Here is a 27,977-nt window from a genome sequence, read left to right on the forward strand (position 1 = left end):
ATTTAAAAGAAAAATGAATCTAATTAATGCTCCTTTCTGTCTGATTGTGTTTGTTAAATAAATTCAGTTCAATCAATTCTAATTAAGTACACTTCCACTTATGAGCCCACCACACTATGCATTACAAATATATTTTAAAAGGCTACTTTATTTACATTGTTCCCAAATTGTTCACTTTATTATACAATACGTGAGACATTTTATAAGCAAAAAAGACTATTTAGTTTTCATAACTTATGGCTAGGAGATCCTAGTGTCTTATCCATACATTTTTGTAAAGCCATCAACTTCATGATTTTGTAGATGATGCCAGATCCTGTGTAAAGAAGTATGTCCTGGTTTCTGTCCCAAAGCACTTATCCTTAATTCCCATTGTTTCCTCAATGTGGTGTGTTTCTATTTAACTAAGTAACAGATTTCTAAAATAATTTTTCTATTCATCAGATTTTACAGTGCAACCTAGCATTTTATCAGCTATTTTAATTGTTTCTGCACATTGAATGGAGTTAACTGTTTTTGAGTTACTTTCATTGTTAATTTCTGTCCATTTTGGTTTCATCTTGAAATTATGCATTTTTCATCACTTTTACTCAGTATATTTCCTAGCATAGATCTCCAAAGGACCTCACCCTACACAAAGAATCCTTTTCTTGTATGCACTCCTTATCTCCTACCCATTAACCAGCTTGTAAGCCTGCCTCAAAAGTTTGTGATGATTCCAGTGCCCACTAGCTTCAGGAGTCATCAAATGTTGATTGTCCAGATCACAATGGATGATCTAAAACATTTGTTCAAAAGTGTCATGGCTGTCCAGTGTTTAGTGATGCTGTTTCAAGTACACTGGTTTTCATCTTAAATCTCCAAACACAAGAAGTTTAGGCTGATTTGATACTCTAAATATGCCTGATGTAAGTGAGTGTGTGTGAGAGGACCAGGTAAAAGACTGGCTCTTCATCTAAAGTTGGCTCCTCTTCTTGTGCCTCCTGCAGCTGAGATAAGTTTCGACCGTAATTCCCAAGTGCATTATTCAGGTTCAAAAAACTGATTGATGGATGGAAGTATGTTTGACTGCATCAGCCTTTTCTAAATTGATGCTTGCTTTCCTATATTATGCTGTGCTGTATCAGGTGTCTTCTGATTTCATTCTGTCGTTTTTCTTTTTTTTACACAGTACAGAAAAGTAATTTTTGTTTATACATCAATGCTCTGTGGTCTATTTGATTTCCCTTCTTGTGTATATTTGACAGTCAATTTCTTTCATCTGAGGCCTTTTCTACAAGGATTTAAAAATAACATCTTTCAATTCTTTTAGTCCTTTCAGGACTAAAGGTTTTGTTAGGCTTCATTGAAAATCTGCCCCTCTCCCTTATTCATTGGTAAGAATCCTGTCTTTAATTCAAGCACGTGGTATTGTGGGAATTGCGTCGTTTCTGTTGACATTAAATGCAGGGTATTCATGAAGCAACTATATTATTATATTATTATTATATTTTAGCAAAAACATGTGGATTATGCAATATGAGTTAGTGAGAATTATTTTTCTTTTTTCCATGGACATTTGTGTACAACCCCTAACATATAAAAAATGTAATTCCTGGGTGGAGTATTCCTTTAATGTTCTTGCTTTTGAATAATTGCATAGCTCTTGGGGATCAAAATTCTTTATTTTCACCTTATCCTTTTTAGGAAATTCATCTTAAAAAATTCGGACGTGAGCGTTAGTAGGCTTTGCGTCCTAGGAACCAAGTTACCCAAACTATAACATTTCAATCGTTATTTATCACTCTGATGCTGATCTTTCTGATCATAAAATAGGTCATTATGATAGCAATTGATGAAAAGAATTCATAATTAATTGCAGAATTACGGTATTTGAGGGTTCCTCTAGAGTGCTGCTTTCTCTTGTACGATTTGGCTCAAAAACTAATCATCATCTCATAATAGGCTTAAGTTTAAAGTTTGGTATTTTTCTATCCAGCCATTTTGGCTCTAGACTGTCCTGAAGAAACTGTGACACTCAGACAGACACACACCCATCATCAGAACATCAATGTTTTTGGTATCAGGGGACCCTAAAACATCAAGGAAGTCGAAAACCGGAGATCAAAATTTTTGACAAATCTAAAGCTTTCGCTTCCCCACCATTGACAACAGGTTAAGCTGGTGGAGGTTACAATACAAAAATGAATGTGTCCTCATATAGTTTGTAGATATACCAGCACCATTTTAGTTAGCTTCAACACACAGAAAAATGAAATGGAAGTCAAGCAAGCATGTGTGCGTGTATATGGGTGGTTCTACTGTTCTACTTTGTGTGGGTTCCTCCCACGGGTCAGAAGGATTGGCAACACTGAATCGGCTCATGTGGGTTGTGCTGGACTAGAGCCTTGTCCATGGGATTGTTCCTGACTTGCGCCCTGTGCTTACTGGATTACACTTAAGCGTCCCACGACCCAGCTCAGCATTTTGTGGGCTTATATGATGGTATGGTATGATATTGTAACAGTAATGTAAATCAGTAGTGGATGAGTCATCAAAAAATAAATACATAACTAAATAAAACTTCTGTATGCAGACATCTTGCAATTGATCATGACTTGCTACTACTATAATGAGGCAGTGGCAGATGCATATTTAACACACGTGAAACACCCTTCAGTGTACGCTGAGTCAGTGTCATATTCATTCTTTTTGTAGCTTTGGTCATTTTTTCTAGGAGAATAAGATAGTTGCTATAGGAAATGGCCCAGAAAGGTTAATGCAGAGTTCAAGTACCCAGGTCAATTCCAAAGCAGTAAATTAATTTATGACTGATCCTTTGACTTTTAGCCATTGAGATTTCAGAGACAAAGCAGAAGGAAATTGTCCCAAATAGGGTACTTGAAATTGATACTGATTTAAAGAAACAGTTGTTTCATTCAGAACTGACGTTCTGGTAATTAAATAAAGATTTCTAATAAAAAGCTGTTCACTCATTCACCACTATGGAAAATTAGTGGTCCAAACACAAGCATTGTGGCTTAATCTGACTCTGCCTTTGTTGAAGACATATGCCATCTTGGCAAAAAATGTGGGAAAAATGAAGATCATGAATAAGAACACAGAATTACCGATTATGATCAGAACTATAGAAAGCGTGATATGTGGATGTGCATATTCCATTATATATGAAATATGCAGTGTGTGTGATAAAAGGGATGTGGACAGTCTGTTTTTTTTACTCCAAATCTCCACGTTTACTCTAATTTCAAGATAGTCAGGGATGAGTTTGTCCCAAATGTTTTGGCATAATTTATACCTTGACCACATTAAACATCTAAACAAGAGTAACCACATCGTTCAAAGTATCTTATATGCAAGTGTGCAGTTTGGAAGACTTGGGTACAAAGAATGTGTCATGTCTGGAAGGGAAATATACAAGTAGAGCCATCAAACATGATAAATTGCTGCTAACAGCCGTACAGTCAGAAGGGTTCATACAGTTATGGTAGGTTCAGTTTCAAAGTAAGCCAGAAGCCACTGCCATGGTGTGAACAAGGAGCTTATTTAAAGTACAGTAACAGATAGCTTTCTTTATTTTCATCTACTTTGTGATCTTGTGGCAATAAAAACTTTTTGTGGAAAAGAAAATTTTTAGGTTCTGTTAAAAGTCAACAGAATATTGAATTCCTTTGCTCATGAGGGCCAAATTACTGGATGTTTACAATGCTGTTTTACTGTGGATAAAAACTAATTCATGCTGAAAGCCTAGTCACAATAAGCTGTTGAGCATTTTAATTTCTAACTCCACAGTCATGAAAACATGTATAATTATGACTAAAATGATCAAACAAATAACAAAAACAGTCACCAACTGTCACCAACTGTCTATCGTTTAGGTTGTTGACGGCTGATATCTGTTTTACCAAATCCCTCTCTCAGACTCATCAGCTTACCACCACCAGGTTTATAAATCTCTGAATGACAGATGTAATTTGCAAAGTAATAAAACATGACAAACAAACACAGTATCCTGGAGTTGAATGAGGAAACTGAGAATGCCGCAAAAGCTACAGCACTGTCAAGTGAGGGCAGACTGAGGCTGAGGACAACAGTACAGGTTACTAGTACGTATCATCGGTTTGTCAGTATGCAGTTTATTATGTTTATTACCAGAGCAAAACAGCAATAAAGTGCAAACTACTCTCAAGGGAGAAACAGCTGCTAATCTTGTAAGGTTTTATTTTTGTGCTTCATCATATTTGGCAAAGAAGTATTTTAAGGATAATGTACATTGCAACTATTAGGCCAATGATTTTTTCATATTTAATGAGATAACATATTGTGCAGATACAGTAACGATTCTAATATATTTGTTATTATTTAAGGAGCTGTACCTTATTACAATTAGGAAGCCCTAAAGAACATGAAATTTATAATTTGATTCTGCTGAAAAGGGGCTAGATATTTTCCAAAGTGATCTATCAAACAATTTTCATATTACAACGTCATTATATTGCAAATCAAATGTATAGCCAGTAGATGTACCCCCTGCACTTCTGTACAAGTACTCCACCTGAAACTAAAAATATTTGGGCCTGGCAAGTACTTAGATTGGAGACCAGCTAGGAAAGCTTGGGTAGCTGCTGGAAGAGGTGTTGTTGAGGCTAGCAGCTGACGCTAACCTTGTGGTCTGTGTGTGGATCCCAATGCCCCAGTGCAGTGACAGGGACACTGTGGGGTAAAAATTGGCACCATCTTTCACATGAAATATACTGTAAAAGGTCCTGAATCATAAAGGATCCCTGGGCATCTTTGAAAAGAGTATGGTGTAGCCAATCGTGGCAGTGGACAAGGAGGATGGTATACATTGGTGGTGCTTGAAGTGGTTCCCCACTATCTATGTAAAGGGCTTTAAGAAGGTTAGAAAAGTGCTACATAAATGTAATTTATTATTATTATTATTATCATTATTATTTATTCCTGGTCATGGGATTCAAAAGATTAAGCTTTTCCAGGGCAAACATAGTGTAAATATTAATATTACTTGTGGATACGTTCCACAGAAATGTGACTGCACATCAAGTAATGCTATCAACCAACAAAATATTTTTCCACTTTCTTGTAAAAGAACATCCATTCGGGGTTGGATCTTAACTTGTTTCCAGTGCTGCTGAGACAGGCGCCAATCCCCTTGACCGGTAACTGGATTAAGTATGTTTACAGATGGGTGGGTTATAGAAAAAGTTGTCCAGTCAATTTTGGCTCTTATTTTCAGATAATATATACTATTTTTTTCTGTAAAGCTTTTTGCTATAACAGACCTTGGACCTCCCAGAAGTTTATTTTAATCCAAGGGTTCTGCCAAATGGACATTTTGTTTTCCTGCCCTTTTCATCTCAAGTATATAGTGCGAGTAGGCTCATAGTGTTAGGATCTATTTATATGAATTCATTGGATATTTATTTGTTTTACTGTGTGTTTAATCAAATCAGTATTGTACTGTATATGTATACATTATGCATTTTATAAAATATATGTAATTTATATTTTACCTCTAAACTTATTACATCACTCTATGCTTGTACTCAGTGAAGAGTACCATACGAAATTGAATTGAATTGAACTGAAAATATATCCATTTTCCACTACAGAGTCATGAGGGAGCTAGAGATTATTAGACAGGAGCTCTCAGTCCACTGCAGAACTCATTCACATAACCACCCACAGTCACCTAACAACCACATCTTTGGAACGTTGAAGGAAAACTGGACCACTCAGGAACCCACTTTGTCCATTGGGGAACATGCAAACATCACAGGAATTGCTGAAACAACACTAACCACTGTGTCTCAGTGCAACCCTAATGGAAAAAGAAGAAGAATAAGAAGAATTAAGTTGCCTCAAACATTTATTTTAATTGGTCAGTTCTTCTGAATTACATATTTTTGAAAATGTTTGTTAACATTAAACATACTTAGATTTTGTGAATTAGGTAAATAAATGAGTGTAAATGATACCCAAGGCATTGATTCCCATAATATAATTTAAAAAGAAAGATCATTACTTTTGTCAAGCTGTTTTATTTGTTTTCACCTGACCTGTGCAGTGACATGCTCTTGGGTCACTTGTCACAGCTTCTGAATGATGTTTATAGAAATCTGATAAGCAGCCTGTTTATCTGCCTAATGATTTTCAAGCGCAGGGCTCTAAATCCATATAAACTCTCCACAGACAGGACCCCTCTCTGTGTGAAACCTGAGATTCCTCTTAATGCTCTTAGAGCTCAATTAAGCTCTAATCTGGAATGAGAACTTTTGACAGAAGAACTGTAAAACCGTGTCAGTACAAAATAAGCTGCAGATAATTCTTGAGGAAGAATAGAGGAAAACACAGCTGACTGACAATCACACTCATTAAAGTGCTGAAAGGAAAAGTTGTAAACGTAAGGATCTGACCACATCTGTTCTGGCTTTGATTTGTTCTGCCAGAAAAACTAAGATTTATGATGGATTCCTATACCCTCATCCAAATTTAGCTTTCTAACACTATATATCATACATTTGAACACTCCTCTGTTGGCTTAAAAATAAGGCCTGTTCTGTTCAGACAGGATGGGTGGATGCGTGAAGTCTTTAAAACTGTTCTTCACAGGCTGAGGTTCTGAGATTTTTATATTTATCCTTCTATCCATTCTCTTAACCTTATTCTACTTTGGACACAAGGCAAAAACCAAGCCAGCATGGGAGGGCCATCCATCACAGGACACACACATAAGGCCAAGTCATTTTAGGATTTTCAGTCTATACCATGTGCACATTGTGAATATTTTGAAAAGACTACAAAACTCCTGAACAACCACCAAACATTACTCCACTTAAATGCTTAAATGTCTTCAAGAAAATAAAAAGGAAATCAGCTTGAAATACTTTGAATTACAGAGTTCACACTTAGGCTTAAGTGGGGATTATTGACCAATTCTAGGCCTGTATGCCCTCAATGGGAATGCTTCCTCAGACTTGGGTTCCTCCTAACTTCCTGACACATAACACACCCATGCAGCTTGACCTTCAGAGCTCTGAAACACAAGAAGAAAGTAAGTGCTTAGTGTACAAAATCAAGTTTGTTGGGTATCAGTCATCTTCCCTGCTTGTCACTACAGTACCCTGTGCTTACATCTATCTTTGTGTCTTTGAGATGTGGGTGGAAACTGGAGAAACACCTACGCATCTGCAGAATCTGAAGAAATCAATCACAGTCACCAGAGAAGTTAGATGGCATCCCAAACCACCAAGCCACACTATTTTATAAATGTTCTGTTATAACATACAGTATATACATTCTCAACCCTACTGGGAAAAAGTGGGGGCTGCTGATTTTGCCTCAAACCCAAACAATGCCAAGGAATCTAAAATATTGTAAAAAAAAGGGTTTATTTTAACAAAAATTGTAAGCTACTATAGAATGCAGTGGAGATGTAGACTAAAGTACATGCAATAGATGTGTCCCACAGATTTTAGTTTGTTTTAAAAAACTTCTTTATTAGAGACATGTTTAACATATGTATGAAGAATATGGACACGGATTGCACCAACCCTTTGTGGTTTGATTTGATCACAGGGCTGTTGTCATGTCATCTTCTTCCTTGGCCATGCTGCTGCTTTGTCTGGGCACCGACTACTCCTTTTACACACTCTTATCTGCCTCATTCATTGCCTAGACAAATCCACGTCTCCAGATCCACCTTACGTGGGGTCAGAGGTAACACCATCCCTGTGAAAGATACAAGCCAGGATTCTTAAGGAGATTTGCCAGTCATTGAAGGCAAGTTTTGTCTATCCCCTTCCCCACTGCTACACACTGCCTGGCTCTTTTCCTAACCCCTTTGACTGTACTACGTGGAATTTCTTTTCTCCAGCTTGTACCCTCTTTATAATTAGTATTTTAGTTTCTAAAGATAGTGCTTTATAATTTTATGAGATATTGTGTAAATTCTAAGTATTACATTATAAAAAATAGAGTACATCTTCAACATGTGTAAAGCAACCATGCACTTATGTTTAATAACAGTGCATTCTACAGAACACAAAATATACAACAGGCAATGGTTACTCTGTTTAAGGAAGTTGCCTGAGGAGAGATGGTTGTAGCAGATTGGAACTTGAACTTGCACATGCACCATAATGCAGACCTTGTTATATAAGCGATTCATTCTCAGAGGATTTGTTAATCGAAGTATTACTGTACATAAAAGAAAATAAGGTCAAATGGACCTCTAGTTTCCCTCTCTAAAACCCTTTCTGTCTCTCCAAGGGTTGCTGGTTCACATCCCTAAGCCTCTGTCTATTGTTCTTCATCTAGCCTTGCTTTCTTTCAACTGGTGGAGCCTTTGGCTACACCATTCCTCCCAACTCCAATGTTTTAATACCTAAATGAGAAATCTTTCTAGGGAAGGGTCCTGCATCACTTCCTAGTTTGTTAATGTGCTCCAGAGGACTGGACTCCTGTGTTTCCTTGGCTTGAGCTCAACCTACTAGCCCAACACCTACTTAAAGAGCAAGGGTCAAGCGTAAGTTACCTGTCTTCTATATAAATTATCAGGAGGCTATGCTTATGCTACTGAGCCTTCCTGTCACCTCCTGTCTACCTGAGGGATGCTTAACGTTTATCCCACTGACTTGTGCACAAGGAGTGAATGGGCTGGGCTGGGCTGGCCTGTTATTTAGCTAACTCTGAACAAGATGCCACTCCATCACCACCTCACACCTTACACTCAGATACTATGAAACAATTTAGCGCCATCAATTCATCTCACAGCATGTCTTACTGACTGTAGAAATACATTGAAGCCTTCATATGAAATCTATACAAATACAGGAAGAACATGCAAACTCCACATAGAAGAAACCAAACTGGGGTTGAAGAGCTGTAAAACATTTGACAACAGCAAGTTATCTTTATATGAGTACTCTTCACAGATGGCTGGCTCAGACAATATAGGAATTCATTCACAGTAAAAAGTAGCAAATAAGAAAATATCAGATGGGGCCCTTCAATGGATTCAGAAATTTTCAGTTAGTAGCTGGAGGGAAAGTAAGCCCTTTTATAAATATTTAGTTTACTCAGATACAGTCTGAGGAATCCGCACCTGTAATACTGTGAGTTCACATTTCTTTGCCTTTTTAGTAGCAGATGTACACATATATTGTCACAGTTACTGTGGTGAGATATATGCACGATATGACAGGACATGTGAGTATCATGCTCTGTTCTAAACTTTTTTGTCATAATTATCATCAGTAAAATCACAGCCATTTTCCAGATTTGACCATGTTAGGCTTTTCCACATTTTACAAATCGAAGTACACAGTTATTTAAATTCAAAGCATAAAACAAGAATGCCAATGTAGAGTTGTTTTACTGCATTTGGGCAATAAACAGCATTACATCCTTCAATGGTGAAGAAATCAACACTAGATGAGGCTCTGGGAAAAAACCACAACATAAAGAATGGGAGAGAAGAGAGAAGTACACACCACAGTACCGCAGTATCCTGTTAAGCAAAGTTCAGAATGAAAAGCCTCAGTTTCCTTGATTCAAGAATACAAAGAAACCTGTGGTCAGTTCCAGCCTGCATGTCTGGAACTCATTATTAGTGTGCCTACCCTTACCCAGTGATTCGGAACTGGGTAAGTAGAATAGAAAATGGTTGAATGAATGAACATGAGTAGCACTAAATTTAATACTAGATTTTCAAATCATCTTAATCCAGTTATTTATGGGATTGTGGAGTGCTGGAGCCATAAGTAAAGCACTAGTGAGATCTCAGTTTGTCACTGGCATAGGACCGCAACAGAATCATGTTAGACTTGCCTGTTAACCCATACATGTGTTCGGTGTATGGCAAGAAAATCAGAGTTCTCGGTAAAAACTCTACACAGACAAGTAGAGAATGTACAAATAATTCTGAAATCACTGTCTGCTTATATAATATTTGGATAATATTTTAGTTTAAGTAGTACTAAATTGCACCTATTTACTCTGTATCAAGACCTTAACAAAGGTTTCTTCCGGTCATCATAACACTTACTGTAGAAAGCATTAGTAGATAGTTTATTCAGCACTGTGCTGGTGGCATATTGACACTCCAAAGTGACATTTTGTTAGTAACTTTGCAGAGATGAATAAACACTTTACTGATGCTTGATAAGTGTTAAGAAGACCCCGAGAAGTGTTTGTTAAGGTCTTGTTACATCACAGTAAATGAGTAATAGATGCACTTTTGTGGTACCTATCTTCTTTTCCAAAATAACATAACTAAAAAAACTTAGTATTTTAGTATTTTGTATGCTGAGTTTTATGTGCTGAATGGTCATTTCCAAGCGATGAGACTGGAACGCATGTCTGCCTGGGGAGATGCCAACCAGGATTGTGAGCTGTTTCGTCATGTGGTGGCAACACGCTCTATCAGTGCATGCTCCCTGACCTGACCTGACCTGACATGTACTGAATCCAAATATATTTTTAGAATTTATCAATCAAGTAAGGTTTTTGTGTGATGTGCAACCTAATTTTGACAAACATTTTCTAAAACTTAGCAGTTTTTGTTTTTCTGCAGTACTCTGCATCAGAAAAGACTCTACTTGTGAGTACAGCATTAGTCATCCAGCATACTGGAACTCTACTTGCCTTGGTAACGCTGTTCCACATTGGAAATGTTCTGGTGACATTACTCACCATATTCATCACTGACCACACCAAGGTTTGCAGGGAAAAAAGTCCAAGTGAGAGTCCAAGAAATGAACCTTCAATGCATTGTTTGGTATGACATGAGGTGGTCACTCACTATTTAGAGAGAGATTTAAGGTGGTGTTGCAAAAAATCTAAGCCCAATAGAAAACTCTTCAGCATTATAAAGTTTGCTTAGAACACCCATCACAATACTTGGAACAAAATTGTTGTTGACCAGTGTAATTAAAGCATTTCTATTATAATTCACTTAATGATCACTTGATGAGTTATATCTATTTAGTACATATTTAGAGACCGGAGAACTGTGCTTGCCATTTGAGTAAGCTCAGGTCACTGTCATGCTTGTGGAAACAGCTAAAGAATTAAAGAATGCATTCTTTGTGACGCAGCATGCTATCCATTTGAGAGTAGACTGTGACCATATTGTGGTGAACCTGTCATCACACTTCCAAAACCAGTTGTACTATTGAAAAAGGCAGAATGTATCAATGGATTCATGAGGTTTATGCCAAATTCTGACCCTATCATTTGCATGTTACAGCAAAAATAAATTTGACAAACTAGGCAGGATTCTTACAATCTTCTGCCTCATCTTCTGTTCTTAGAGCACAGTACGGTCTTCTACTGCTGTAGCCAGTCCACTTCAAGGACTAACACTACACATAGAGATGCCCTTCTGCACACCCCTGTTTGTGAAGAGTTAACATGTTAGAATTTGTGGCCAGTCTTTTAACCTAAATGAGTCTGACCATTCTCATTAAGAAGGTTAACTGACACTCACTCAGGGGTTTTTCTTTATCGTATCATTCTCTGCAAACTGTAGAGACTGTAGTGCATAAAAATCACATAACAGAAGTTGTTTGCGAGATGCTGGAACTAATAGTCATATCATTGTCAAACTTGTTTAGATCACATTGAACAACTACTAAAGCCTTTGACCACCCTGCAAGTTATATGTACGGAATTTCAGCCACTTGACTGGCTGTTTGGAGTAGCCTACTAATTTGGTAATGAGCAGGTACACCTTAAAACATTTTGAGCTACATTGTTTGTATGAAAGTGTGCTAAATAAATATATGTTGTTGTTGTTGTAATGAAGAACATGTCACAGTGTGCTTTTTCCATTTCAGACTCCCAGTGATCTAGAACCTGTCAATGTAATAAACAGGTCTGGGAACTGGTAGGAAAACCTCAGTATCCTGAGAGATCCATCAAGTGTATAGAGAGAATTTGGTGCTTTAAACTGGCCCAGAATTTGACCCCAGTCTTCTGGAGCTGTGAGGTGGCAGTGCCTAACACTTCTTGCATTACTGTGCTCTTCTGGATAACACATTTTATTTTCTTAAATTGTAAATTGTTTTTGGCGAGGAATTTCTGGGTGAATCCTTCTGAAGATGTGCTAGGCAAAAGAGATTCCAGACAGACCCTGAACTCTGGAAGAGATTCCAAAATAGACCCTGGATAATCAGAATAATAATATCAGTTTTTGTTTTAGGAATGCCTTCAATCTGTTTCTGGAAAAATTACTGTCTGGATATCACATTGACTCATATGAGATGACCAGAAAATGGATGAATAGATGAATCCTGTTTCATTAGATTTTGAAAAGTGCTTGTTTTAGCCTTTCTTGATATCTACAGGTTCAAAGAACCTTCTAGCTCCGTAAAGCTATATATTGAAACACTCAGCTAGAGTTGCCAAGCAACTAAAAAGCCTGAAGCACCCACCATAAACACTAATAGAAACTGAACCCAAATCTAAACACTATGATGATCTGAAATTATCTACTGTACTAACATGCCACTCTGCTCAAAAAAGAAACTGCTCTCTTTAGATTTTTAATGCAATACTACTCTTTTCTTTCTTGACTGTTGTGCATTGTTATGCAAAATTTGTGAGTGGCTCTTAGGGTGAGGGCATTCATGGGAGCTCGGGCTTGTGTGTGTGAATACCACTAAGTAGATCAATGATAGAAATTATCTGCATGCATGTAGTATCTTGTTGCAACCTCTAACCCACACTTGATTCACATCGAGCATTTAGGCCCACAGAGAGAAGAGAGGAGCAAAAAGCATTTTCCTGGCAGTGTAACTAGTATATGGAAATGAAATGTTCTGACTAAGCCAACATCTGCATTTGAGTATGACTGACTGCTCCCGGCTAGTGGCTAATCTTCTCATTAAAAACCATAAGTAAGTAGGTTTGTCAGGAAGAATTATAACTGTTGACTGTTGCTGACCTCCTGTTGTAGTCTGTGGAATCATTTTGTACTTCAGGTGCTGTGTTTTAGCAGCTAGTCCACAAAAATAAGCAATTAAACAAAAAACAGTATAACCAGGTTATTGCTGCTTCATTTGTATCTCAGTCTCCTTTATAATGTATGATTTGTATCAGATACGCACAGCTTGTTTTGAAAGTGCTTTCTTTACATTCAGTTACGTATACAAAGATTTCATTGCATTATGTTTTCCTGTATAATTAGGTGCCACACAGTATTATTTGTGTTTTGAAAATCTTCAAATGCACCATTTTTATTGACCTTTCCCAATCATTCAACTGTGTTATTTGCTCATCATTAATGCACAGCCGTGCTAATGTGTTCCACTAAAGGCTCATGATTTCCTTATCGGTTTTTAAAAATAATGTTTGATGTACTCAACAAATACATGGCTAATTTATTCATTAGGCAAAGTATCACTGTGGATATAATTATATTTACACAAGTCAATGCACTGGAACAAATATTCTTTTAATTAAATGTTGGGAACGTTCTGTTTGAAAAGGCCACTGCCTGTCCTTCCAGACTGAATAGAAGTTTCCTGATTACTTTTCTGAAACTTTCAGTTGCTTCTTCTGCTATGCATGGTAGCTTACTGATTCTAGATGTCCATTATTTGTTAATATTTTTGAAGGTCATACCAAAACTGTGTGAGCATATATCAGTTACCAAGAAATGTCTGACAATATTGAAATGTGTTGTATCGTAACTAATAATTCCATGTATTGTCTTGTGCCTGAATAGAAAATGACCTTACCTGTCTTAGTTTCAAGGTCACGGTTTAGTGTGAAAAGCACATACTGTTTTAACAAACCACAATGACTGAAGAAATCCTCCCACCACATGTGACATTCATACAGAACTTTAATGTGCACATGAAGGTATTTGCCTGGGTGCTAAGTGTCAGGCACTGGTTCAGGCACTTTAAAAGATGGAAACACAGACACCTCTAATTGAAATGTCCAAGGTTGTAGGTTCAAGTCCCGTTACTGCCAGAAGGGATCCTACTCCTTTGGGGATTTGAGCAAGGCCCTTAACCTGAAAATTGCTGCAGGGGCACTGTATAATAGCTGACCCTGTGCTTTAACCCCCAGAAGTCATGTGAAAGGGCAGCTTCCCCTCAGGAGTTAATACAGTATATCAAATCCAAAAATCAAAACAAATACAAATATTGCTTTTGTGAATATGTTTTATTTAGAAATGTTAGTATGTGACTACTAAGTTTTGTTAGACTGCTGTACAAAGATATGTGTGTATTGGTTAAATTCAATAAAGAACAATGTATACTATTGGGAAATTCAAAAAAGAACAAAGGATCTCCTTGGTATCCCCTGTTGTCAGTAGTGTTATTAAGCATAGGCACGGTAATAGCAGCCCACACACTGCATCAAAAATAAAGAAAAAACAGATGAGCTCATAAAGAGAATATTGGTGCCGCAGTCACAGAAATGAGCACCCTGCTTAAGAATAGCTGAAATAGACATCAACCTTTAAGTGCTGTCATTTTTTAGAAGTTCAGGGAAAGGAAGCCATGAAATCCAAAACTGTGTTGAATACAGTTTAGTTTTTTTGTTGATGAAAATCAGCAATTCTATTACTAAGATGAAAAAATACAAGTGAAAACCATAATGTAATTCAAATAATATATACAAGAAAATAAGGTCAAGTAATTCAAATACAGTACACAAGAAATCAAAATGTCTGAGCACCCTCAACACTAGGATGCACCCTCCAAGTTCACTCAACATTAAGAGGGACAGGACAATGGCAAAATAAATTAAAGCAGTTAAAGTTCAAAAGAAGATAATACAGTGGTTAACAGGCAAGAAAGAACTTAACAAAAACAGTTTGTTTCCATGTCCAAAAAAAAGAAAAATAAAGGAACAGTAAACAAAAGTAAAGAGGTCTTAAAACTTTTAGAAAGTTTGCAAAATACATCTATCTATTGAGATGGAAATTTCATAGGGAAGAAATAAAGTTATGTAGATTTGAATTACATAAGCTAACTTCCTATTTATATCTTTATCAATTTGTAAAATTAATTTGCTTATTGTGTGTGGTTAATTTTTTAGTGCTGTAGAACGTTAATTCAAATGTGGACCTGCATTAGTAGACAGGTTGGCAGTCTAGCTGCAGAATGGTCTCAGACGTCTGGCACTTTGAACCCAGAGAAGGTCAAAGCTGAACCACTTTGTATTTTTGCAACCTTCTAGGCCAGTTTTCTGTTTGATTATGACTCTTTCTGAATACTTGATAGAGGCAGACTGTTATTTACAATGGTTCACAGGGCTATTAGTATTGGATTTTAACTAATCAGAGGAGATTATTCAGTCCATCACACTTGTTTGGTTAGCTAAAGCTAATTTGTCCCTAAACCTCATCAAGATACTTTTGAAAAGTTATCAGTGTTTCTAAAAATGAACTTTATTGCTTCCTAGTTTTTGTGTTAAATGTGATATTTTATAATTTCTATCTGTGTCCTTGAAAACATGATTCACTATTTAACTGAAAGAATTGACCTGGTTTATTAACTTTATCAATACTTTCTGAAGATTTTGAAGAAGTATTGTAGATTAGGTCATCACATAGTCTTCTTGATTTAAGATTAAAAAAGTTTATTTACCATAGCCCATCAGAGTAGCATATACCATTTATTTGGGGTTGCACTTGTTTGCTCTTCACATCTATTCCTTTCTAAAGTTTGTCATTGTTGTTCTGGGTGTGTGTATAATAGGGTTGATATCCTCTCTTTTCAGTGTTCCTTCAAAACCCTTTCCCATATAAGGACACTGAAGGTTGCATTTGTGAAGGGGTGAACCGTTTGATTCCTGTACTTTAAATAATACCAAATAGATAGAGTATTGATCCAGGTCCAAATGTACTGTAAAATAGCTGAGACACTGTTGTATTGAATCCATTAAATAAGTATCTTTCTTTCTTTCTTTCTTTCTCCCCATTACTAAATACGTGTAGTAAGAATACCAATAACACAGATTAGCAATATTACGGTAACTGCTTAAAAAGAATTCAAGCTAAAAGGAAAATACCTATAACCTAACCACAAAGTAGTTATCCTTACATAGAAATTTGGCACTGCTTTGGATAGACTTTATGTCAATTTAGCATTAAAGTTGCCTTCTGGCAGCAGTGACACACCTTAGTGCTACAGATTCAGACAGTGACTCAGAGGTGGATTGGGTTGTTTTTAATGTACAGGTAAGAAGCTTGAAGTACCCATATATGTAACTGTGTGCATTTCCTGGCACAATTGAGCACATAGTGATAAGCTTAAGCATGTTAGATACAAGGTTGCTACTTGAGTTCTTAGGAGGCATAGGGTGGTGAGCAGCTGTTTCCTAAACCTCTGGACATAGTTGGATCAATATAGAAGAATGCGTCTCAGATTGATGAGGATCACAGTGTTGCCAGGATAGACTCTGCCACTTGTCATTCTGAGTGGTGTTAAGAGGGATTGATAATATTATATTAAACAAATAAAGGGATGAGGGCATATAAGGCTTTGTGTTCTGTTGTGTTGAGGTATTTATATTGTGGTCCCCGGCCGGGACGCCCAGGAGGACCAGAGGAGGGCTTGTGCCTCCTCCAGACCGAGAGGGGGCGTCCGTCCTGGTTATACTGGAGGCCTCGGGTAGAGGGCTTGGAAGCCCAGCCCTGTAAGGACCCGTGGCCACCAGTGCCTGATTATCCCAGGAGCCCGGCACTTCCGCCACATCAGGAAGTGCCGGGGGGAAGACGACAGGGGACACCCGGACGGCTTCCGGGTGCGCAGCTGGCACTTCCGCCACACGGGGGTGTGTCCGCGGGAGATTGCCGGAAAGCAGCTGGAGCCCATCCGGGTTCCTATAAAAGGGGCTGGATGTCGGGTGGAAGTGGACAGAGCTGGAGAGAGGACTGGAGGCGGCCAGGAAAGAAAGGCACAAGAACTGTGAGGCCTGGACTTTGGGGAATCGGTGCAGAAGGCACTGGGGTTTTGTGTGCACGTTAAATTTGTAAATAATTATTGTAAATAAACAGTGTGTGGTGGAGCCAACGATATCCGTCTGTCTGTGTCCGGGTCCAAGTTCACAATATATTTGGAAATTTGTTTCAGGTACAGTTTAGCCAATGCTGTGTGAAGATCAGGAGCAGGGAATCACTGTGGTCAGTAAGCCTAATTGTTACACCATTAGATTCCAAAACAATCTGACATCAACAAAGGAAATTCAATTAAAATATTTTGGCATTAGAGTTTTGTAAAAATGTATGTTTTCAGCAGCAAACTTTAAGTAAATCTGCATATTCACTCATTTAACATAACTTCAAAGCTTAAGAAGAGCAATTTCTTTATTTAGCAAATGTATGTAGGCCAAGGAAGAGCAAAGACATTTAAATTCCCTTTGATTTTTCTGTTTTTTAATTGATAAGGAAAATGCGAACATGGATGAGATTACAGAATTGAATGAAAGCTAATAGGAGGAATCTGGACCAATATATTAAGTTTCTATTGAACCAGTTCTTCTCTAGTTTTACCCTGAGCATGAAAGTCTTATCTCCTGCAGTTTATCTTTATGCAGCTGCTCCTGAAATATGCTGTCATCTTTCATGGACCTGTGCACACTAGCTCATTCAATATGCAAACTCATTTTGCCTCTGTCACTGTTCTTCCTCTAGCATCCTGAAGTTGGCTAAAAATGGTCCACAGCTAATTGATCTTTTTATTTCAATACATTACTTCATCCCAAACTATTCATTCACACTTTGTGCACTCAGTCTCATACTAGCACATGTCCATCTGTTTAGAGCATAAGAATGGAGGTAATTTGACAAATGAGAAGATCATTCAGTCCATCAAGGTTGCTTGTTTAACTAGTAGCAACTCATCCAGATGCTTTTTAAAGGTTGACTAGGTTTCTGCTTCAAATATATGGCTTTGTAGTTTACGTAAAGAAGAGCTTCCTTGCTTCAGTTTTAAATGCACTTCCCGTTAGTTTCCAGTGGATTCCTCAAGTACGTAATTCACATTAAATCGAAAGAATTCTTCTGGATCTACTTCATTAAAAGGAGAGGTTCAGTTATGGGATGCACTCTGGACCCTCTGGAGGTCGTAGCAAAGGAGAGAATTAAAACAAAACTGAGTGTGATTATAATCAGTGCTGCACATCCTCTCTCTGACACACTAACACTGAGTACTTTCAGCCAACAAATTGTTCAGCAGAAGTGTGTCAGGAAAGCTATGGGAGCTCCTGTATACCAAGAGCATTACACTTGTATAATGCCTCACTGTTACTGTGACAGCCAAGTCAGAACATGTCTTTCTTTTTAATCTTGTTGCTTTATACTTATTCTCATATGTGTTCAGACCAAAGTGTGTGTCTTGCTCTCATGTACACGGCTTCAAGTGCTGCTATGTCTTTCTTGCATTGGGGTGACCTGACTTGCACACAATAATCCAGATGCAGTCTTACTAGTGCATTATATACTTTGAGCATAACTTCCCTTGGTTTATATTTAACAGTTTTTACAATATAACCAAACATTTTACCTTTTTAATTGCTTCTGCATATTGCTTAGATGATGAAACCATTGTGTCATCATGAACCCCCTAAATCATTTTCATTGGTTGCTTCCAGTGTCTCAGTGTCTCCCATCTTGTATTTATAATTGATGTTCTGTTGCCCACTTGTATCACCTTCCAGGTTTCTATATCATTTCTACTTTATTGCAGGGGGTGAACTTAAACAGGCTTCTCAACATCATTTGGCAACCCTGTTCTCATTTTTCCATCAATGCTTCACCTTACCACTAAATGTTAAGGTGCATTCAAACCCTTATTACTCATAACAGTGCAGGTCAAAGATTTCAGTCAACCTGACTGACTTGTGGAGTGAAAATAATGAGCTAGATGAAACTTGACACAGTTATCCCAGGCCAGAAATGGAGCATGGCACAAATGGTGAGAGGCAGTAAGGTTCATATATTTCAGCCATATTATGAAGCAACAATGTCTGGCATGCTGCTTGGACATGCAAGTGAAACTTTTTTACTTAACTTTTGTAAGCCACTAGGGGGTGCACCGCCCCCTTAACCCAGATACAGACAGGTAGCAGACAAGTTTGCCACACAACACGTGTTTATTTACAGTTTTCTTCTCACCAGTCAACAATAGGCATAAGCATAATGCAGCACCACTAACACTCTTCTCCCTCCACTCCTCGTTAGGCTTTGTCCTCTCCTCCCGACTCTGGCTCTTCATGGAGTGAGGCAGCTCATTCTTATAAGGCACCTGTATTGATCTCAGGTGTCTAACGAGCTTCTTCTGACCACACTTCCTGGTGTGGTGGAAGCGTGACCAAATAAGGCCCTGGAAAGGTCAATGCGCCCCCTGGCGGTGGCCACGGATTCTAACAGGGTTGAGCCTCTGTGCTGATAACCCGTGGCCCCACTGAATACCAAGGGGGCTGCTCTTTATCAGCATGGGGACAAAACTGTCCCGGCAATCCTTTTTCCCCAGGTCCTTCCCCAGTTTGGGCATTCTGGCCAGGCAAGGGCCCCGGCCATCCGCCACACTTTGTATATATGACGCTACTACTACTATTACTACCGCCACCATCTTAAACAACCTATTTGGATTGTCAAGAATGAAAACGACCAGGTTATATCTCAGCAAAGGAGGAACTCTAACCAACAATACGCTTCTTCCATTTTCTATTTCAGAGATGTTTCCTATCTTACACCTATTACCATCCATGAATGGGACACACTTGTACAGACTGCAACCTGCACATTTTTGGGATGTGGGTGGATGCCAGAATACCCAGAGAAAACACACATGGACCATTGGAGAACATATAGTCTCCATAGGCAAACCTGGAATCTAAATTTAGGTGTACACATCACATCCCTCCCAAAAACTTGTTACCTGCTTTTTTACTAGCAAGTCTTCTGTCCATTTGAGCCTTCACACTAACTCACCTCCCAGTTTAAACTGCCATTTTCAGATTAATTTTGGGGTTCAGGGACATCCTGAAGAAACCCAGAACTGTCAGCCTAGAGTACTCGCTGATGGCCCAAAGGAAAAGCTATACCTCGGGGGCCCTCTTTTCTTTAGCAGTAGCAGTAATAGTAGTACAGTGAAATTCTTACTGACATGCCCTTGCTCTTTGGTGCCATGATAAACAACAAAATATTAAAATATATAACTCCTTTTTATTTAATTGAAAGTACATATCAGCTTACCAAATGTATTCCTTACTGCTGTTTCTATCCAGATGGTGCTGCTTCCTCCCAACTGAAGGGCCTTTGAGAACTGTTCAGATGTTTTTAAGCAGTTGTGCTCAGCCTTGGGGGCTCCTTTGTTGCCTTTGGACAGAATGAAGGAATCCAGCTAGATACATGTTAAAACCTCAAGGCACCTTTATTATTGTGTTGTCCTCAGACACCCTTTATATTTCTAGTGTTTAACCCCAGCCTAGTTATCCAGGGTAAAGTTTCTGTAAAGTAAGACTGTACCATTCCATTCTAATGCCACCTCTATCTATATTGGATAAGTAACTTGTCACAAAATAAAAACATTTTAATGCTGACCATTACTGGATGCACATGCATTCCCCTGAAATGACATCACATATTCAGTTATTTCAAGGTCTTAATTTTAAGATTAGACAATGACTTTTCTTAACATAAAAAGTGGCATTTATAATTAATGCATATTTTAATAATGGCACTCACAAGGTTTACAAAGTATTATTATTTTTTGAATAAAGCCCCATATCTGAAAGTGCAAAAGTAAATAATACCTTGGATTCAAATTGAGTTAGATTTTAACGGAACCTTCAGCTAATCTCCTGCAGAACAGCCCCATGTCAAATGTTCCTTTTCTTTAACAAGCTTGCTGCCGGCTGAGATAGATGGCCATGACTGTGAAAAACAGTTTTTATTGAATGGTGCCAAAAAAAGAAGCTCCATGAATCTCAGGAGGTGTAACTCTTAGATGCCGAACTGTTCATAGCTTTTCAGCAAATGAGCTAAGGATGTCCTTGTAAAGTGCAACATGCTGGGTAATTGCAGACTACTCTCTGAAACGTACATTCCTTGAGTAATTCTGCTTGCTACTTGGGGGCATTTTCTTTTCTTTGTACTCCAATCAGCCCTTGGTGAAAGCCAAAATGCCGGATTTCAAGTTAATCTCCGTGCCAGATGGTGGTACATCAGACATTCTTTGCTGAGGTGTGCCACGTGCGCCACTCTACAACAAATCACGAGAAGCAGACCCTTGTGGTCATGTGACTCAATGTAGAATAACTCTCAGGCAGGCAGATTAGACCACTGACCTGGTTAAAAAAAAAAAATCCAGAGCAACGAAAAGCGAGGTTGACGTTTTTGGAGCACTCTCCCTAGAAGCTGAATTTTCTGCAGAGGCTGCCACATCAGCAGAAGCCCTGCTGTTCAAGCTGGAGTTAAGGGACAGAGAGGGAGTGAAAGAGTGAAGAAAAACAAATAGTATTGTGAAGAAGAATGAGTTCCTCAGGCAGTGCATTTCATTTCAGCAGACTGCCTCATAATTCACATCGTCTGACTGCTGCTGATTGGCATTACGGGAATCCTTGCTAAGAGCGTGGCTTCTTTGGCAAAGGCTGCTCACTCACACATATCTGTCGCACTCTCCTCACTGAGTATCATGGTTGTGCAGGCGGCTGTCACGCCGGGGAGGACCCGGAGACTTTTACTCAAACTGCCGTATGGGACCCTTAGACGAAGCAGTGGAGAAAGGGTAAGAGTTTTATTCTTTCCTGAGCATGTTGTGGCTGAACAGAGAAGATAAAATGGTTTGGTAAATGTTTTGTGTGTGTTTTTTAATCCTTCAGATAGGACCGGCCTTTTAGATGAAGAAATAAAGGTTAGCAAAGCTCATAATCAACATCCAGCAAGATTAGTATGAAGCGAGGATGCAACCCCTGGGCAACTATAGTTCATTTTCTCTTATGAAATGAAGGGTGAAAGTGACTTTTGAACATGCAAATATTAATTAAGCCACTGCAGATGATCTGCTCTGAGAGGATGTAATGCTCAGCTTACACTGAAAAACATGTTTGTGCCATCACTAAAGCAGTGATAATAACAGCAGGGCTGGATTTGTTGTGAGAGGGTAGATAGGGCAGCACATGGAGACCATGCTGGTTAGAGGACATCTAGTGGGTCAAGCTAAAAAATAAATTAAAAAAAAGTCAGACATGAGGCACAAGTGGAAGTGAAAACGGTGGCTTAATAACCACTGCTATTGCTATTGTGGTTTCCCATTGCATATGATTGTCAGCATCGGCATATTGGGTTAACACTTTGTATGTTTTACACTAAATACCAGAGGTGCACACTGCTGTGAGCTTAAAATCTGAAATCTGGACAAGGTCAAAGTGTGTGAGGTGGGAGGTTGGTAGAATTATAAACTCCATTGATTTTCAAAAGCTTCACACTTTCTGCCTGGAGAAAATCATATTACCTTCTGATGCATTGGACATTTCTAAGGTCTTCCTAGCTGTCAGTGTATTATTATGAGACATAAAGCTCTGGTAGTTGCTTCATGTTTCTCTACCAACTTAGGTAGTTAGCATCATTTACCTAAATAACTGACATGGAAATCCAATTTTTCTTTATTTTTTAACTCTGCTTGTCCCATGGCTTTACTGCTGTACCCTTTTTTATTTAGTAAGCTTAATACCCTAAAGAACTATTGGACGATTACAAGCAGGACAATCATGCCTGTCATATTAAGGGATTCCTTTGCTGCCAAAAAATCATTTATGTCCCTAGTGGTCCCATGTGTCACCTAAATTAATCAGGGACTTTCAGGCACCCTATATACTTCCAGGATTTAGCACCCTCTCATAGCCTCTATGTAAGTTACTCTACATTTCAGACCACCAATGTTGTTTTCTTTATTTCTCCAAGTCTGTGTCACTGTCTCTCTACCATCTTTTCTTTCTTTCTTTCTTTCTTTCTTTCTTTCTTTCTTTCTTTCTTTCTTTCTGTCATCAATGGTTTTATCTTACTGTTTCAACTAGCATGCTAAATGTAGTGAAGTTATATCAAACTTGCAGACCTACAGAAAAAATTAGTAAAAGAAATCCAATTAAAGTTAAAGAGTGCTATGGTGGTTACCATGCTGCCTCACAGCTGTATGGAACTTGCTTCCACTCAATTCCTTTAATTTATACCTCATAGTTATTATTAGTTGGGGCTTTCCTTCCACATCTGAAACATTTGGTTGTTTGACTACTCTGTATTGTTTAATTATGAGACCAGGGCCACCATAGGCTCCTGATGCACCACAACCCTGTCATGAACAGAGAAAGATAGATGGAGAAATTCATCTGGGATGCAAACACCTTCAGACTATAGTAAAGGACAAAATGACCAATATCTCACACAGATGCCTCCAGCTTGTGGTGTTGAGTTCCATATTGCTTCTCAGAGATGAAAGGACAAGTCACAATTATGGCTTTTAAAAGCCAGCTTGCCCGAAGGTTACTCTTGCAGCCTTCAGCTCTGCTGTTCCCATCAGCTGCTTCAAAGAAAAAGTCAGCTTTTGTTACAGTTGAAGTTAGGTTTAATGTGAGCTGAAAAGGTTAATAAACCTGTATTTGCGGTCACCATTGCTCTCCATGACCCTCTGTATCTTGACGAGAGGTGTTGGCATACCTAGTTAATCGATTTATATTCTAAAAATATTTTTTTAAAAAGATAGGCATAAGAGATAGGTTTTGGCCCCCAGCAAATCTGTACTGGATAATACCAGTTTAGAATTAGATGGGTGAGTGATTTATTTGCATAGAAACAAACACAGCTGCCATCAAAGATCATTTTTATATTTTCTGCAGTAGATATTCTCCCCCACTCGCTTTCCTTCCAAACGCCTGTAGTCCAGCTGAACTGCATTCCCATTAAATGCTGTTTTGGATGCATGCAGATTGCTGCTCTTTATTTTGTAGGGCATGTTGACCAGCATTGCTAGTGGGCTTGTGTAAAAGGCCAGGGGAGGCACTCTTGATATTTGTACATACAAATTTCAAGATATAACCTTCCACAGTTCAGGCCCTCAGGGATGAGCTCTGAGAGAGAAAGACAGAAAAAGTAGGTCACTAAGTCATGAGCTGACTTCGAAAAACACTAAGTTCAATTTCACAGATTTCTTTATGTGAAGAAAAAGTCACCAATAGCCATATGGTACTGGGAACATTAAAACCAATATTTACCACTTTGATACACCATATTGCATAAAAAGTAAAACATTCAAAGGTGATGCTGGTCTTAAAAGCAGACCAGCACCATGGGTAAACAACAGGCAGAATTACAAAGTGGGTTAGCTTTTTGTGTACTATTTCTTGCATTCATCCCATTACCCAAGGGGAGTTGTTGTGCACCAGAAGTGGAAAACTGGTGAATACTTCTTCTACTCTACCTTTCTAGAGTCTCGTTTGAGACACAGAGTACTGATCATTAGTGGATTGAACAGTAATGCAACCACACAGGCCTAAAGCATGAAGTGATACTGACTATGGCATTGCCAAGTTGGGCAACCAAAGGTGACACAAAGTACAGTTGACAACTGAGGGAATTCTAAATGGCTGGCACTAATAAAAAAAAAATAGAGGAGAGTCCCCAGGTCAGGCCCACCCAGAATATTAATGAAAGTACTTTTTAACCATTTTCAGTGGCCTCTCTTGACAGCTTTAAATTCTACTGGTCTGTGTAGGACAGCTATCCTGCGTACCCCTTAACTAAACATTCTCTCTGACTTACCTCTCTCTCGTACATTAGGCCAATCCTTTTCTGCCATCGGTTCATCGATGCTTTGCAGGACATGTCCATTTATCGCTAACATGGATTAAGTGTGGGCCAAAGCTGTCACTTTCTTAAAGCTTTTGTAGCTATCTGGTAGCCATAGAGTGGTTGGAGCCCTTATGTTCAAATATCCTCTCAGTTCTTTTAACATCTTTGGGATCAGTGAATGAAAGTATTCAGAAAATACTGGATTAGACACTTTACTGCAAGTTAGCTGGATATTACCTGCAATATTTGGTAGTAATAGTAGTATTATTAGCATCGTCATATGTACAGAGTATAGTAAAATTCTTATTGGCATGTCTGACCAACATGCAACACGTCACCACTTTAGGCAGCACGATGAACAAGAATGATTCAGAGATCTACTGCCTACAGCTTAGGCCAAGTCAAGCATTCAAAATGTCAAAATGGCCTTGCATAAGATGTGCTGATTTCAGTGCAAGTGAATCAATAAGAAAACGTTCAATGGTTAATATTGTTAAATAAAAGATGGAATATTCAAGTTTGAAACAGTTAACAATTCAAGAGCTTGCCCTCTGATTGCCCCTGTAAGTGAACTAAATTAAGTGGGCTCAAAAATAGGTGAATGGATAGATAACGTGTAAGATATACTGATATAATGTACTATTTAATCCTCCTGTTGGCAATATTTTTTATGACACAGGGTGTTTGTGAAGTGGCCTACTTTCACTTTTCAGACTGTTTTCTTCAGTCATACTAATATAATCTTCTTATGAGATTTTTATATCGTCATGCCACAGGCGGCTTACAGACTATTAATACTAAAATGCTGATAATTATAGAGAGTGACAGTTAATTCTTTTAAATTTTAAAGGATGAAATGTCTCACTGTTAGGTGAAATTCGACCATTTTTCTGAGATGAGTCTTGCGTAGGAAGGATGATAACTTTTTTCCTTCTAGCCTTTACAATTTTTTTCATTACTGAATGTCTTCAGCTGTAAATGAGAGCAATGATGTTAAGACAATCCATCATCAGTCCACCCATCCATCTTCTGAAACTTATCTAATAGTTGAGCTGTAATTGTATTTCTGAAATAAACACCTAATCTTTTCCTTACTAATAAGTAAGAACTTTGCAGCCCCAGGATGACACCTGGGCAGAGGGCACTTTTAAGCTAAGAAGATGCTCTCCTTCTTCATGACATATGGTTTGCTGCCTGGATAAAAAGTGATCCAGTAGCCTTTAATCCTCAAAGGATTCCCTTGTTTGCACAGCGTGTATTAATTAGTTTTATCTTGTAGAGAGAAGAAACTAACCTTTAACAGGATGGTAAACATACTTAGCTTAGTGTCTCTTTTCGTATATAAGAAACTAGCCATCCCGCGGCGTACCATACGCCGCATAATCAGGACGGTTTTTTAATAATTTTTAAGCACAGGGAGAAAATTAACATTTGAAAAATCGGTAATGTAATAAATCAGCAAGAAATGCAACATTGTAACAATGCACGGAACGAACCAACACACAATCGTCCATGCGGCGGTCAGGCAAGGAGGGTGGAACGGGAGGAGTGGAGAAGGACGTCCACTCCGCTCCCTCCTACTCATGTGCCCACCTCCAACTCGTCACTCGAGTCGTTGTCGTCTTTACACAGTCCAGTTGCACCTGTGATGCATGTAGACGTTTCATTGCTCTGTGCGGTTTTGGCTGCCTTTCTATATATAATCCACCAAGACACGCAACCACGGTAGCAGTGAGGTGGGAGGTGGGTGTGTACAAAGTGCAGGAGCATCTAAGAAGACGCATGTTTGTTGCGGATGCGAATTGTTGTATGTAGCGTGTAAAACAGTTTGCTATGGTGCATGCGGTCGTGCGTTGGAACTGAAAACTCGTTTTTTAAAGACTGCTCATTTCATTGTGTATACGACTGTAGGTGAATGAAAAGATGCAACTCTGGAGAGGGCAACATACAATACAGCGTTTTACACGCTGCATACAGCGATTCACATTCGCAACAAATTGTTTTTCATGCTGCATACAGTGATTTACATCCGTGACAAACATGCCTCTTCTTAGATAGACCTGTCGCGTCCACCCTCGTTCTCAAAGCATACACACCGCCTGGTCATGTGGTGCCTCTGTGTGAACCGGTCAGGCACAGAGAAGGTCAGCTGCCGAGAGCGTCTCGACTGTTGCAGGGCCTGCATTGGTGAAGCAGGTGAGACGGTAATGAAACAGAGGCACAGGGCTTATTGGTTTTTAAAGACTGCTTCCTTCATTGGGTTTTAACCAATGCACGGAACGAACCAACACACAATCGTCCGTGCGGCGCTCAGGAGCGGAGGGCGGAACTGGAAGAGAGGAGAAGGATGTCCACTCCGCTCCCTCTGTCATGCTAGTCTGCTGATTTCTCGTCCAGTATGCACTGCCTGCTCATGTGCCCACCTCCAGCTCGTCACTCGAGTCGTTGTCATCTTTGCACAGTCCAGATGCAGCTGTGACTCATGTAGACTTTTCATTGCTCTGTGTGGTTTTGGCTGCCTTTCTATATATAATTCACCAAGACACCCGACCACGGTGGTAGCGAGGTGGGAGGGGGGTGTGTACAAAGTGCAGGAGCATCTAAGAAGATGCATGTTTGTCGCGGATGCAAATTGCTGTATGTAGTGTGTAAAACAGTTTGCTATGGTGCACGCGGTCGTGCGTCGTAACCAAAAACTCGTTTTTTAAAGACTGCTCACTTCATTGTGTTTTAACCTCAGTTGTAAAGGAATGTTTTAAGGATCCCATGGGATACCCCTTGCAAACAGTTTTACACGCTGCATATGGCGATTCACCTCCGCGAGAAACATGCCTCTATTAAGAGTCAACATGGGTCGGAGCTGCATGTGACCTCTACGACAGACGAATATAAATGACGCCGGTTTTTCTGTGTCGTCGCGTCCGAGTTGGTGGGCGTGGCTTTGTGAGTTGTCGTCGTATCCAATGGTCTTGGAATTGGTGGGCGTGGCGCCATAGGTGTCTCACTTGTCGGAGGCTTAGTGAATCCACGCCCCTTCCAGCGTGCTTTCCATGGTTGTCTTGCCTTAGTGAATTATATATATAGATACCTACATTTTGTTCTCTCTTGTATTTCTCCATATATCTACTTATACATTACTACT

General features: G+C 38.9%; 1 protein-coding gene and 1 long non-coding RNA gene across 7 annotated transcripts in view; one reads left to right on the forward strand and one right to left on the reverse strand.

Moving 5' to 3' along the window:
- frmd4a (FERM domain containing 4A) overlaps nucleotides 1-27,977 on the forward strand; it is a 612,278-nt gene that overhangs the window by 316,395 nt on the left and 267,906 nt on the right. For 2 of the 5 annotated variants that reach the window (XM_039761495.1, XM_039761498.1), the window contains exon 1: nucleotides 21,383-21,779. The exons of the other annotated variants lie outside the window; for them this stretch is intronic. In XM_039761495.1, the coding sequence (XP_039617429.1) occupies nucleotides 21,687-21,779 (93 nt within the window). In that variant the 5' untranslated portion in view covers nucleotides 21,383-21,686. Of the gene's footprint in view, nucleotides 1-21,382; nucleotides 21,780-27,977 lie in introns of those variants that run through there. 5 annotated transcript variants of the gene reach the window in all.
- Nucleotides 6,503-21,358, reverse strand: LOC120534155. Of its 2 annotated transcripts, XR_005634691.1 has the most exons (4): nucleotides 20,806-21,358; nucleotides 20,246-20,368; nucleotides 7,575-7,752; nucleotides 6,503-7,057 (listed from the first exon to the last, which is right to left on the reverse strand). It is a non-coding gene; the product is annotated as an uncharacterized LOC120534155 (long non-coding RNA). The 2 variants fall into 2 exon arrangements; XR_005634690.1 differs by lacking the exon at nucleotides 6,503-7,057 and having other exon boundaries at nucleotides 7,494-7,752; nucleotides 20,806-21,348.

This window comes from Polypterus senegalus, chromosome 8 (genome assembly GCF_016835505.1).
Source record: "Polypterus senegalus isolate Bchr_013 chromosome 8, ASM1683550v1, whole genome shotgun sequence".
Taxonomy (NCBI): domain Eukaryota; kingdom Metazoa; phylum Chordata; class Cladistia; order Polypteriformes; family Polypteridae; genus Polypterus; species Polypterus senegalus.